The sequence below is a fragment of the Aethalodelphis obliquidens genome, unplaced genomic scaffold, assembly GCF_003676395.1.
Source record: "Aethalodelphis obliquidens isolate GAN/ISIS:26980383/991018 unplaced genomic scaffold, ASM367639v1 scaffold57, whole genome shotgun sequence".
In the NCBI taxonomy this organism is placed as follows: domain Eukaryota; kingdom Metazoa; phylum Chordata; class Mammalia; order Artiodactyla; family Delphinidae; genus Aethalodelphis; species Aethalodelphis obliquidens.
The window spans coordinates 6,236,069-6,248,358 of NW_020838001.1; the positions used below are offsets into that span (position 1 = coordinate 6,236,069).

At 42.0% G+C, this 12,290-nt stretch overlaps 1 protein-coding gene across 1 annotated transcript; it reads right to left on the minus strand.

Annotated features, from left to right (window-relative positions):
- Window positions 1-787: 787 nt before the first annotated feature.
- Window positions 788-12,059, minus strand: CSTF1 (cleavage stimulation factor subunit 1). The gene is made up of 6 exons (XM_027086944.1): window positions 11,912-12,059; window positions 9,527-9,727; window positions 7,295-7,572; window positions 6,933-7,130; window positions 5,787-6,177; window positions 788-3,001 (listed from the first exon to the last, which is right to left on the minus strand). The coding sequence occupies exons 2-6, from the start codon at window positions 9,693-9,695 to the stop codon at window positions 2,742-2,744; spliced, it is 1,296 nt and encodes a 431-aa protein (XP_026942745.1). The 5' UTR covers window positions 9,696-9,727; window positions 11,912-12,059; the 3' UTR covers window positions 788-2,741.
- Window positions 12,060-12,290: the final 231 nt, after the last annotated feature.

Sequence of the window (12,290 nt, forward strand, 5' to 3'; positions counted from 1 at the left end):
GTCCAGTTCACCCTTTTGCTGAGGGGCCACTTTTGGGTTCTGGGTTTTCTTTATGGGTCTTGATCAAAGTTCCTAACCTCGTGAAGACTCAGAGCCCAGAAATCTTTAGGCTGCAAGGGACTGACAAATGTCCTTCGTGCAACCGGCAGCTCTGTCACTGTTAATCCTCTGGATGTGTGCTTTGTGTGGGGTCTGCCTCAGAAACCCCCTCACTTTCTTGCTAGCTCAGCTATCTACTTAGTGATTAAAAATAAATTCTATCCAGGTTCGTACTGAAAGGGTTCTGTCTGGCCTGCTGTTTTTTTCAGTAGAAGAAGTGTCCCCCAAGAAGTAAATGTTTTTCCCCTCTCCCAATTGTTTATATCATGTGTTTTTAAAAAAGGAGGTTCAGTGATTGAAGTGCATGTTGGGGATGATTCTGATAAAGTTCTTCAATCACAGAAAAGGAAGCTATCGCCTGGAAATGATTTGCCTCAACAGAGCTGAGACTTAGATGCCCCCAACATCTCCTTTCCTAAGAGAAACCAAAGATTAAGGCGAAAGCCAGATTTCTCTGAACGATCTAAAGAAACAGATTATACTAAAAATTGTACATTCATAGAAGAGCAAAGATACACAGCTAAAGGTGATTAAGCTATGAAAATCTGCCTTCTAGAACAAAGCACTGAAGAAACAGTGTGAAAAGTGTCAGTCCAAAGTCACAACTGCTGTTCGAGAGCTTACGTTCAAATACAGAAACATTCAAGGCAAGCTCCAAAAAAAAAAAAAAAAACCCACAAACACTAGCTTTAAATTATCATTATATACAAAAAGTTTATTTTAGAAATCAGATGTCTTTAAAAAATAACATAGAAGTTATAAGTTCTTAACTGCATATTACTCACCATCTGAATGTCAGGGTGTTATGTGGTAAAATTAAGTGGTACAATAATTAACCATGTGATGAAACCAAGTCCATGTAATATACCTGGCATTTACACCAGTTTCAAACATTAATGTGATTTTTAAAAGCAAAAAAATTTAAGAAGAAATCTATTTTGGAAACACACAAAAGCATCTTGATCTTGTAAACATAAGTCCTGAAACTACAGATCTATTGCTGAGACTATTCCAAAAGCTGGAAAAAGTAGGCAGTATCATTTAAATTCATGAACAGTTAAAAAGGTCCAATGGAAATTGTATCAGGAGTACAGTGTGGTCATCCCAGTGCATGTGCCAGAGAGAATAAGCAGAAAAGTTGAACCACTGCTTTACAGTTTCATAGGCTGAAAGATGGAAAACGTGGGTAGTTTTGGTTGGTAATTTTGGGGTAGAACTGGTTATCCTTGTTTCTATCCAATAGGTTTCTTTTGGTCGTACAAGAAAAGCACCCACAGATGGCCAAGCTCAAATACCGCAGAATGAGAACACAAAATAAATTTAAACTCACTACGGACCAAAAAATATAGCTCTTTGGAAATCTTAACTAAAACCTGTGACTTACCATGTTAAGAATGCTGAAAATGGTTTTATAGACCAGAGTTAAAATGATCCTTAAGGATGATGTCTAAAGCAGAATTTTTATACAATGAACTTGAGAAGACTATAAAATTCCTGTAACATAAAACAATTAACATATTTAATATCTTTATCAAATGATCCCAGACTGTATTTCTAGGTACTCCTACCCAGACCATGAGGTATTTGTATTGGGAGATAATGATAAACCAAAGTTTCTCTCTGTAAGGGGAGCTCAGGGCTCTCTGACCTAGCTAGAGTTGAATCCAGAGAACCACTGTCAAGTTTCAAGAACCAGAAAACCTGTATTAGTTCGTTAATTGCAAAAAATCTTCTGAGAATGCAGCTGCTGGGTCTATCCACGATGAGTAGTTACGGCTCATGCTGAAGGGAACTGAAAAGTAAGATTTAAAATTAGGTAAGAACAAAGTCAATTGACAGTAATCATTCCTGAAGATGAGCAACACCTGAGAGCAATAGCGGGATCACCTAGTTTTGATTACACTAGATGTATTTTCAATGTTTCCTATCAAATGGTAATGATCTCATCAGAAACACATTTACTGAAGACAAGCATTTTAGGCTGTGAAAGGATAATGTGGGATGTGTGATGGGAGATAGACCTCCTATAAATCTTCAGGAAAAGCTGGTCATTAGTTTCACTGCAGTGAAAAATGTGTTACCAGTAATGTCGCAGATCTGAACTTTATTATCAGAGTGATGTCACTTTAGGATAGAATTGATACTATCGATGTTCTAAAATGGTTTTAACGTGGCATAAAACTCTTGATTCTCAGAGCCATATGCCCCCGTATCTGCCAAAATGTATTCTGAAAGGAAAGGTACAAAGGGGATGTAAAACAGGCACGAGAGTTGACAAAATATCCAAATGAACGTTCCTCACGACAGATCCACTTGGGATCTGGAAAGCACTTGAACACTCCATCCTTCTTCAAATGATCAAGGGAAATAGCAAGTCCTGTATTTACAAAACTGATGAAAATCACACTGTAATAATCAGTGACTGCAGAACAACCGCACAGATCTGTGTTTCCAACATTTTCCACCATGATTCTCCATCAAGGTAAAAAAAGATTCTTTCATACAAATCCCAGAAGGACGCAGAGGTGGCAGCACAACTGCCAAAGATGGTACAATGACTTACTACTGAAGCTGATGGCAGGACACAAGGGGAAGGAGGGGCGGAGTCCTCGAGGAAAGAACCCTATTTAACGCCGGCGGCTCTAGTCCGTGGTTGACCTCCGGTACCAAAAGCGCGCCCTGAAGTCGTCGCTACAGGTCATGAAGCCGGGGTTGGTGGGCGAGTGCACGATACAGCGCACGATGTTGTTGTGGCCCAGCGAGAGCAGGTTCCGGCGCTCGGCCGTCCTCGAGTCCCAGCAGCAGAGGCTGATGGTCCTCTCGTCAGGCAGCAGCACGTAGTCCTCCGTGTGGTTGAAAACGGCCTGCGTCCGGTGCACCTGCCGTCCGCTCAAGCCAGCACCTGCGCAGAGACCGAGAGGTTAAGGCCTGGGCACCAGGGCTAGCTTTCCAGTTCACATCTTAGAGCCCAGACTGTTCTACTTTTGTTATTAGCTCTGTTGACGTAAAAACTGCATTTTACAATTGTTGAAGTAATACACATTTATTGTGCAATTTTGGTAACTCTAAAAAATGTATGAAAAAGAAAATCACCTTTGGGCCCACCACCTAATGCGACTCTATTAATGTTCTTATGGATTTTTAGGCATAAAAACACCTTAAAAAAATACAAAAGTGGTGCCACATTATCTAACTTCATGTTGGATACGTTGTGTTTTTTTACTGGCTGCAAAGTATCCCATTGTTTGGAAGCACCATTAGGTAATGATTCTTTTCCTGCTAGGCAGTTAGTTTGTATCCAACTGTAATATTGTGACAAACATTCTTTGTATAGAACACGTTATTTCTTTAGGACTAAATTCCTAGGACTAGAATCACTGGGATGGATGAACAGCCACTCTCCAAGAGGAAACTCTATGCTTTTTGTTTTTCATCATGAATTAAAAAAAGCATATTTTATGTTTCAAGTATTATATGAACTATTAAAAAAATCTGCCTGATAATTTTACACAGTCAACATTTTGATGAATATCTTTTCCAAATATCTGTGTGCGTTGTATACTCATTTGTAATTTATATAAATCAGGGCATATGGCATACAGTTTTTATTCAACAGTTTGTGGTGGAGACCTACAAAGAGGGAATATAGCTTAACGGATAAAAATACACACTTTGGTGCTGGATCTGGACTCAGTACTTATTAGCGATGTGACTTTGAACAAATAACATCCCTGGGCCTTAACTGTCTCCTCTGCTCTGCAGGGATAATTACAGCACCTGCCCACAAGATGTTGCAGGGATTAAAATGAGGTGTAATGCCCATTCAGCTTTGCAGTATAAGTGTTCAACAAACATTACTATGAGTATTTATTTTTAAAGGCTGCATGCCGTGAAAGGCTATGTAACAATTTCCTCAATGCTTCTTCTGGACATTTATATTCTATCTAACTTTCCACTACTCCAGATAATGCTGGGATGAATACCTTTTTATGTGTGCATGTGCATGCCTCCCAAGAATCTTTTTAGGTTAAATTTCTAACAGTGGATATAGCAAGTCAAAAATATATATATTTATAATTTTGATAATATGACACCAAGCTGCCCTTCAGAAGTATTTTACCAATCATACTCCTAACAATATGTGATTTCCTGAAACGTTTATCAATACTATATAATACCAATCTTTTAAATTCCTGAAATCTGACGAGTATTCATTTCTTAGGTTTATAGTGAAGTTGGTCATCTTTTCTTGGGTTTACTGAGCAGCGTATGACCTATGTTTATTACCTATGCTATATATTTTTTTCCCTAGCCAGCATTTAATTTTGTTTATAGCGTTTTAAATTAACTTTTTTTTTTTTGCGGTATGCGGGCCTCTCACTGTTGTGGCCTCTCCCATTGCAGAGCACAGGCTCCGGACGCGCAGGCTCAGCGGCCATGGCTCACGGGCCCAGCCGCTCCGCAGCATGTGGGATCTTCCCGGACCAGGGCACGAACCCGTGTCCCCTGCATCAGCAGGCGGACTCTCAACCACTGTGCCACCAGGGAAGCGCTAAATTAACTTTTAACATCAAAATTTCTGATGTTTACTTGATAGTTTTTCCTTTTCCTTCATTATTTCAAGACCCCTCTGAATTCTAACTAAAGATTAAAACTGGAAAAGCAGATCCAAAAGTGCTGACATGAAGGGGTCTTAAACTGTGAATTAGAGGGAATTTGCGTATAAATTCATTATAATCTCATTTTAAAATTAAATCCCAATTCTCCAGAAAAACAAACCAATCAGCCACATATAACCATAAAACATCCCAAACATTCGTAAAACAAAAATGACTCTTCCCAAGACTTGCTAGCTATACCATCTACACCAGAAGCCAGAGAGATGGCAGGAAGCAAACTCTGGTTACAATGAGATAAATCTATGGTAGGTTATGCTGCACCCTAGTGGTTCAGATGTCACCAACTCTTCAATTTTCTTCACTTATTAACATCCCAGCAGTCCCTTACAACAGTGTTGTTTTCTTTTGAGTTTTAAAGTTGTGGTCATGGCAATTTCAGTGTACGACACAAACATCTCACAACAGAGGAAACTAGCTGAAGTTTTCTACCAAACAGCCTTTGCTGCTATAAGGAACAGAAAAATGAAACACAGTATTTTAATACTTACTATCAAATAATTAGACAAACACTGACTACTAATGATAGGATAAATTTAAACAGATCTCATAAAAAGAGCTCACAGGCACAACTGTTACAATTAGAGACCAACATAAATTAGACAATCAGTCTAACAATTTTGTGTTTCTGTCTGAAGGGCCCACTTTATATCTAGGTTCGGAACACTTGGGGTCTCTTTTGGGGGCTCCTTCTCCTCTCTCAGGCATGAGCCAAGATCTTTCCTCTCACTTACTGAGTCTCTTCTCTGGACTGCTTTCATGTTTTTGCGGGAAGTGGGCAGGCCATGGGTCTACAAACAGACCACCTAATTCTCAAGTGTTACTTGCATGGAATCAGATCTAATTTTAGCTGTGAACATTTGAGAAGGGCAAAGAAACTGTGGTTCTATTTCCAGCTCTGCCTCTTGTTTGATCCACATAGATTTATTGTGTGGATCTAGTTCGAGGATCTAAGAGTTCTGGAAACTAAAATGCCTCAGAAATGTGAAGTAATATCAACTTCTCACATACCTGTGTATCTCACCAGGGTTCGTCCTGTTGATATTTCCCAAAGTTTAGCTACAGAGTCTTTTCCACTTGACAGAATGTATTTTGAATTTTTGGAAAAAATGGCAGAACAAACTTCAGCACCGTCGTGTGCTTTCTCAAAAGTGGTGATGCATCGATTTGAAACACCATCCCACAATTTGATGCAGCCGTCCTTGCTGCCAGTCACATACATATTGGCACTAGGATTGTAATTAACGGAACATATGGCATCAGTGTGTTGATCTTGAGGATTGCAAGAGACAAAGCACTGAAATGTGTTGATATCGTAAAGCCGAAGAGTAGGATGCTGAGTTCCAACAAGTATAAAGTCTCCAGAAGGATGAAAAGAGATGGAGCGTAACATTTCAGCCTCCTGTTGGGAAAGAGACCAAGTGGTGAACAATTAAACCCAGAGGAAATGGAGAAAATATTTGGCTGATGCAAAGAACCCATAAAACAGTGACTAGATATTACACAGGTAAGAGAAGAACAAAGAACTTTCTGGAATACACAAAAGGACCATCTGAACAAAGATTTCCGAAACTATCTACTGGTGAGATTATTCCGAAGATCACAGGTGAGCTTCATCATTCGCACATAAACAATGGGTGAACTCAGAAGGGAATACTATCAATCTATGAAACATTCACATACGATTAATGAGTAAAAATAAACTATAAGAAGAGTTTCTTTAATTTGTCCCAGGGCTCCAAATATTGAAGTGGAAGCCACTACTAAAACATTAGCATTTCTGAACCGCATATTCAAAACAGAGCACCAAATGTCGCTTTTCCAGCAAACACCTGAGAATTTCAACTGAATAATTTTTTAATTCCCCTAAGTTAGAGAAGTTCGTTGTGTTTTGTCTTTAAACAGGAATCTGCAACCTTTAAAATGTGATGTGCATTCTGAACTGTATCTGTGACCGGCAGCCATCCTCACTGGCCAGAGGTGGGCGTGTGACAGCATGAGAGCCGTGCCATTTGCAGCGGGCGCTGCGTCCTTGCTGTCATCCTCTCTATTTACAGGATGACCACTGAGACGACTTTTAACAAGAGAAGAGCCACACAACAGCTCATTGTATTTAGGGAAAAAAATGCATACAGCTCCTTTCCAAACATTCCTAACCTGAATGTATTTGAAGGCTCTTTTTGCAGATGGTTTGGAATAATCAAATAACTTAAGAGTATAGTCCCTTGAACCAGAGGCAAGGATCTGTTCTGTTGGGTGGAAAGCGAGACACGTGACTTCATCCACGTGGTCGTAAAGAGTTCGAATCACTGGGTGGTTTTCCATGTTCTGCTGTGCAGTCTCATTCATCATGACCTAGGCCAGCAAGAAGAGAAGAGAATCTTGAAGTGTAAAATCTGTCTGGCTCAAAGTATACATTCTACAGCTATGCTAAGTTAAAACTGGTTTAAACTATGCTCTCATTCTCCCAAGAATGAACAACAAAAGGCAAATGGTAAGTATATTACCAGGATTTTTACCTCTATTGGCATGGCACTTTTGGCCAACATTCTTTCTGTGTCAAGTATTTTTATGGAAGCGTCAGCAGATCCAGTAGCTATTAACTGCCCATCTCTACTATAGGTAGCTACACGACATGGTCCTTTATGGGATGTGACATAGCATGTTTCATACTCTGAAGCCTCTGGGGACATAGTCTGGACATCTGCATCAAACTCCAGGTCAATTCCTGTGCCAGGGGCAACTGTATCTGACCGACCAATTGCATACTGAACTGCAGTATCATCGTTTTCCATTCCTGAAAGGAATAAAAATTAAGGGCATGAAGAAACGTTATTTTAAAAAGACAGGACAAAGTTCTGGATCCAAACTGGGAAAGGTGTTTGCCGATGTCAACTTACTCTTTCTTGGAGCTGCATGGTACTTAATACTGTACAAAGTTATGTATTGTGACCTGGGTGCACAAACAGTGACAACGCTGTAAGGCAATAGGCGTTGTGGCAGGTTAGGTTCCAACAGGTAAAGTCACCTCCCCAGATACTTGCCTCCAAAAGTTTCTACTTTAACCACAACTACAGAAACTGAAAAAGAGCAGTTCTGTTATTAAATTGTCCATTTTTCCCGATTTCGAATTTTAATATTTTTAGTGTTGAGATCTGTTAGTAGCAGCTCTGAAGCTCACTAAGTCAGATATATTGTTAGTAATAACATTAGTGAAACATCTTTGAAAGAATGTTGAGGTTTAAACAAACTGAAGTTTAACAAGAAAATCCATTTTTTTTTTTGTTTTGTTTTTGCGGTACGCAGGCCTCCCACTGTTGTGGCCTCTCCCGTTGCGGAGCACAGGCTCCGGACGCACAGGCTCAGCGGCCATGGCTCACGGGCCCAGCCGCTCCGCGGCATGTGGGATCCTCCCGGACCGGGGTACGAACCTGTGTCCCCTGCATCGGCAGGTGGACTCGCAACCACTGCGCCACCAGGGAAGCCCAGAAAATCCATTTTAAATTGAAAAATAACTTGACATATCATATAAACAATTTTTATTAGTATAGGAAAAATCAGAAATGCAGATAAACAAAAAACAAACATAACCTTGTATTATATCACCCAGAGATAATTACTGTTAACATGGCGGTATGAATTCTTCTGGACCTTTCTCCACGCACACAGTTGTTTCATTTCTTAAAACACAAATAAAATCACAATATGTAACGTGGTGTGACATACTCGGTCATTTACCCATATGGAATAAACACCTGGCCAGTGTAATAAACGTTCACCCACATCATGTTGTTGGATCCAACTTTATGAATATGAGAACATGTACAACCAATTCCATATTGTTGGGCATTTCAGTGGAATTCATTTTATTTCCTCAGGCCAATTCGAACAGTTTACACTGCCAAGTCAAAGAGTATAAATATGTTTGGCAATTCTGTATTTTACTGAGTGCTTTCTATGACACAGGCAAGCACCTGGACACACTGTTGAACAAGACAAGGTTCAATATCTTTATTAAACTTGCAGTCTGGGACTTCCCCAGGGGTCCAGTCATAAAGAATCCGCCTTCCAATGCAGGGGATGAGGGTTCTATCCCTGGTTGGAGAACTAAGATCCCACATGCCGCGGGGCAACTAAGCCCGGGCACCAGAACTACTGAGCTCATAAGCCGCAAAGAGACAGCCCACGTGCTGCAAACTACAGAGCCCTCACGCCACAACTAGAGAGAGAAAACCCGCATGCCACAACTAGAGAGAAGCCTGCACATCACAACAAAGAGCCTGCGTGCCACAACTAAGACCTGACACAGCCAAAAAAATAAATCCCAAACCCAAAGCAAAACAACTCGCAGTCTTCTGGCAGGTGGTATGGATTGTGTGGGAAACTCAAAACAATATAGAAAATTTCAGACAGTGATTCTGTTACAAAGGAAATGGGATTGCTGTTTTAGAGCACTTGCGGAGGTACGGGGAAGATGTTCGGGTTATTTTAGAAGAAATGAGAAGGACTCTGAGACGACATCTGAGCTGAGACTTGAAGTCAATAATACAGCGGCAGAAAGCTCCAGATAATTCACATAAAGACCCTGAGGCCAGAACCTGCTCAAAACCTTCACACTATGGACTTCGCTTTCTCCTTCATTACCCAGCACTGTGCTCGACACATACTAGGCACTAAAAGTAAAGGGCAGCAATCCTGACAAACATCTGAACGCTTGTCACGGGCTCACTGAACGTGCGCTCACAAGTCACCTAGTTTGATGAGGTGCAGGAGCTGCTCCGAGGGCGCACACACAGACTGAGGCTTGATTTCATTGATGAGGCCATTAGCAATGCTGATGTAGCCATCATAGAGCAGCTGGCTAATGATCAGCTTGTAGAGCTGCTGGCGATCCTTCAAGCCCACTTTGGTTCTGTACATCTTGGAGGAGAGGAAGGTAATTTCCCTGCCAGCTGCAAGAGAGAAAACAGGAGATGATGAGGGGCAGAGGCACTAGCAAACCACAGAAGCAACACAGGAATCTGGTCAGCCTTTCCAGGGCTTAAATCCCAGCTCTATCAGCATTATCTTTGGTCAGCAACTACGTTTCTCTGAGATCAGGGTCCTCAGCTGTTAAATAAGTCAGTGAAGGCTAAACAAGATGATACATGTAGAGCATTGAGCACAGCAGCACACAGAAATGGTTCAAATCACGTTAGCCAATATTTACAGTAGAACCTCTCTTCATGAACATTTTTTCTCTGCTAAATTACCCACCTGCAATTTTTATTCTTTACTGCTATCCCAGAATCTTCCACTTCTTCTGTTAATGAAACCCTGGCTAATGTTTGCAATAGGTACAACAGCTGCTACTGTTGGACGTCTAGACACTACTGTTTCCACCAGCTAAGCTGTTATGTTTACTAATGTCAGTTATGGTCATTCTTAAAACATGTTTCAAGGCAACCGAGCTTGTTACATTACATAATTTAATTACAGAATACTTTGGAAAGCATTGCTGAATAAAATATTGGTAAATAGGATACAGCCAAAATAACTATAAAAAATGGAAAAACTGGAAGGACTGTGCGTTTAGATTGATTTACAAGTGTTTAAGTTCTCTCTCCGGCTCAGAAAGCAAAAGAGAAAATTACAGATGGTTTCCAGTTTATGCAAAAAAAAAAAAAAAAAAAAAAACAAAATTGTTTTAAAATTATAAAAAAAAAAAAAAAAAAAAAAAGAACTCCAATTGGTTGACATGATTAGATAACCTGATTATAAAAATCAATGTCTGTACACGTGTAGATCTGTACAGGTATCGGAAAGCTGCAGGAGCTGGGGAACAGCGATAAAGAATAAAAGTCACAGGCAGACAGGTAGCTGTGGCACAGAAGAAAATTGGAAGGCAGAGCACAGGAGAGAGAGAAGAATGTAAGAAAGAAGGGCGGGGAGTGGGCAGTTAACACCACTTCACAGGGGTGATTCTGAAAGTGGGAGGTGCTGTAGGAAAGGGGCGGGAACAGTGTTTTTAACTACCCAAGGCCCTCTGGAGAATTACTGAGGCTACTGATGATAAGAATAGCCAATGTGTTTACCATGTTTCATCTCAATCCTCAACAACATCCTATAAAGGAGGTCCAGTAATCTTGTTTACAGGTGAGGAGGGGAAATAACTTGCCCAAGGTCTCAGAATTAGTGCCTGGAGGAACCAGCATTAGAACGCAAACGGTTTGACTCCAGAGATGATGTTGTTCTAATTGCTGCGTGTACTGCTCCTTAAAAACTTAATGATAAACTAGCTAAAATTCATTAGACATTCCGCATATAACACACATGGTGTAAGCAACTAATATGCATTACCTCATTCAATCTTCAGCATATGCCATTTTAGAGGTGGGCAACCGGAGGCACAGGAAGGTTAACTCACCCAGGATCCAACAGCCTGTAAATGGCGGAGCCTGGATCCTAACCCAGAGCCTGAGCTCTTACTGTGCTCTACTGATGGGTATTAAGCAAATATATATAAATCCATGCTTGTGTAGACAATATTAGGACACAACAGAGATGATGAAACCGGCTCAAAGAGGTTAGGAAATACTACAAGTAAAACGTGGCTGCGTAACTCGTCCAAGGTTAAAGTGGCCACCAGGATTACCCACCCCAGAACCCACAGCGTAACCACTATTCCATCCTTCACTCGTGCCAGGAGCATCATAGGGCTACCAAGAGATTAAAATAGGAAAAGAGAGGACGAGCCCTGCTTCTCAACTCCCATAGAACTTCCGTTCGCTGGGCTAGAAAGCGCCCTAATTACCGCCCCCAATTTGCAGGTGAAGGGTCTGCGGCCCCAAGACAGGAAGTAACCAGTCCAGGACTGGTTGTACCCGTAGTTGGAAGGAAGACCAGGGAGAGAACACAAACGCCCCCTCACCGTACGCTCCGCTATGACCCCGAGCTAGAGGCTAGCGAAGAATGGAGGGTGAAAGAGAGGCCTTTGAGGAAGAGGAGCGACAGTGCGGGCCCAGCCTGGCAACTCAGGGCGCATGCCACCCCGCTCACTATTGACTCTTCCCGCCTCGCCCGCGTCTTTCCTGTGGTGCCCCAAAGGCGCTAGCCGACCGCACCCGCCATTCCACGCACTCAGGGCTCCCCCATACCGGATCGTCCTGCTCGCTCGGTCTCCCGCGCTCTCTCCTAGAAAAATGGAGACGCGAATCCTGCCCAATCGATCGCTCCGGGCGCACCTTCACTGCGCACGCACAAAGGGCATCGCGCCGAGCGCTGCGCTATCGATTGACCCCACTCGCTCCTGCCCTTCTCGCCATCTTACGGGCGCGTTCTAGAGATTCGTTCACCTCCTCCGACTTTATCTCCGACGCGGCAACCCTGACGCCAAGGGACTGCTGCCTCACGGACAACTGTCAGACCCGGAGAGCACCGCGGGCGCTAGAACGGCCGCAGATGTGGCGGGCCTTTGCCTCCATCACTTCCGGGGCCTTGCGAAGCAAGTGCGCCTGCGCGCCGTCTCCGCCGGGC

Coding starts and splice junctions, on each gene's coding strand:
- CSTF1 (XM_027086944.1), bottom strand. CDS start 9,695: ATGTACAGAACCAAAGTGGGCTTGAAGGATCGCCAGCAGCTCTACAAG. Junction 7,131..7,294: donor AAAGTGCCATGCCAATAGAG/GTAAAAATCCTG, acceptor TTGCTGGCCTAG/GTCATGATGAATGAGACTGC. Junction 3,002..5,786: donor AACCCTGGTGAGATACACAG/GTATGTGAGAAG, acceptor GTCTCTGCGCAG/GTGCTGGCTTGAGCGGACGG.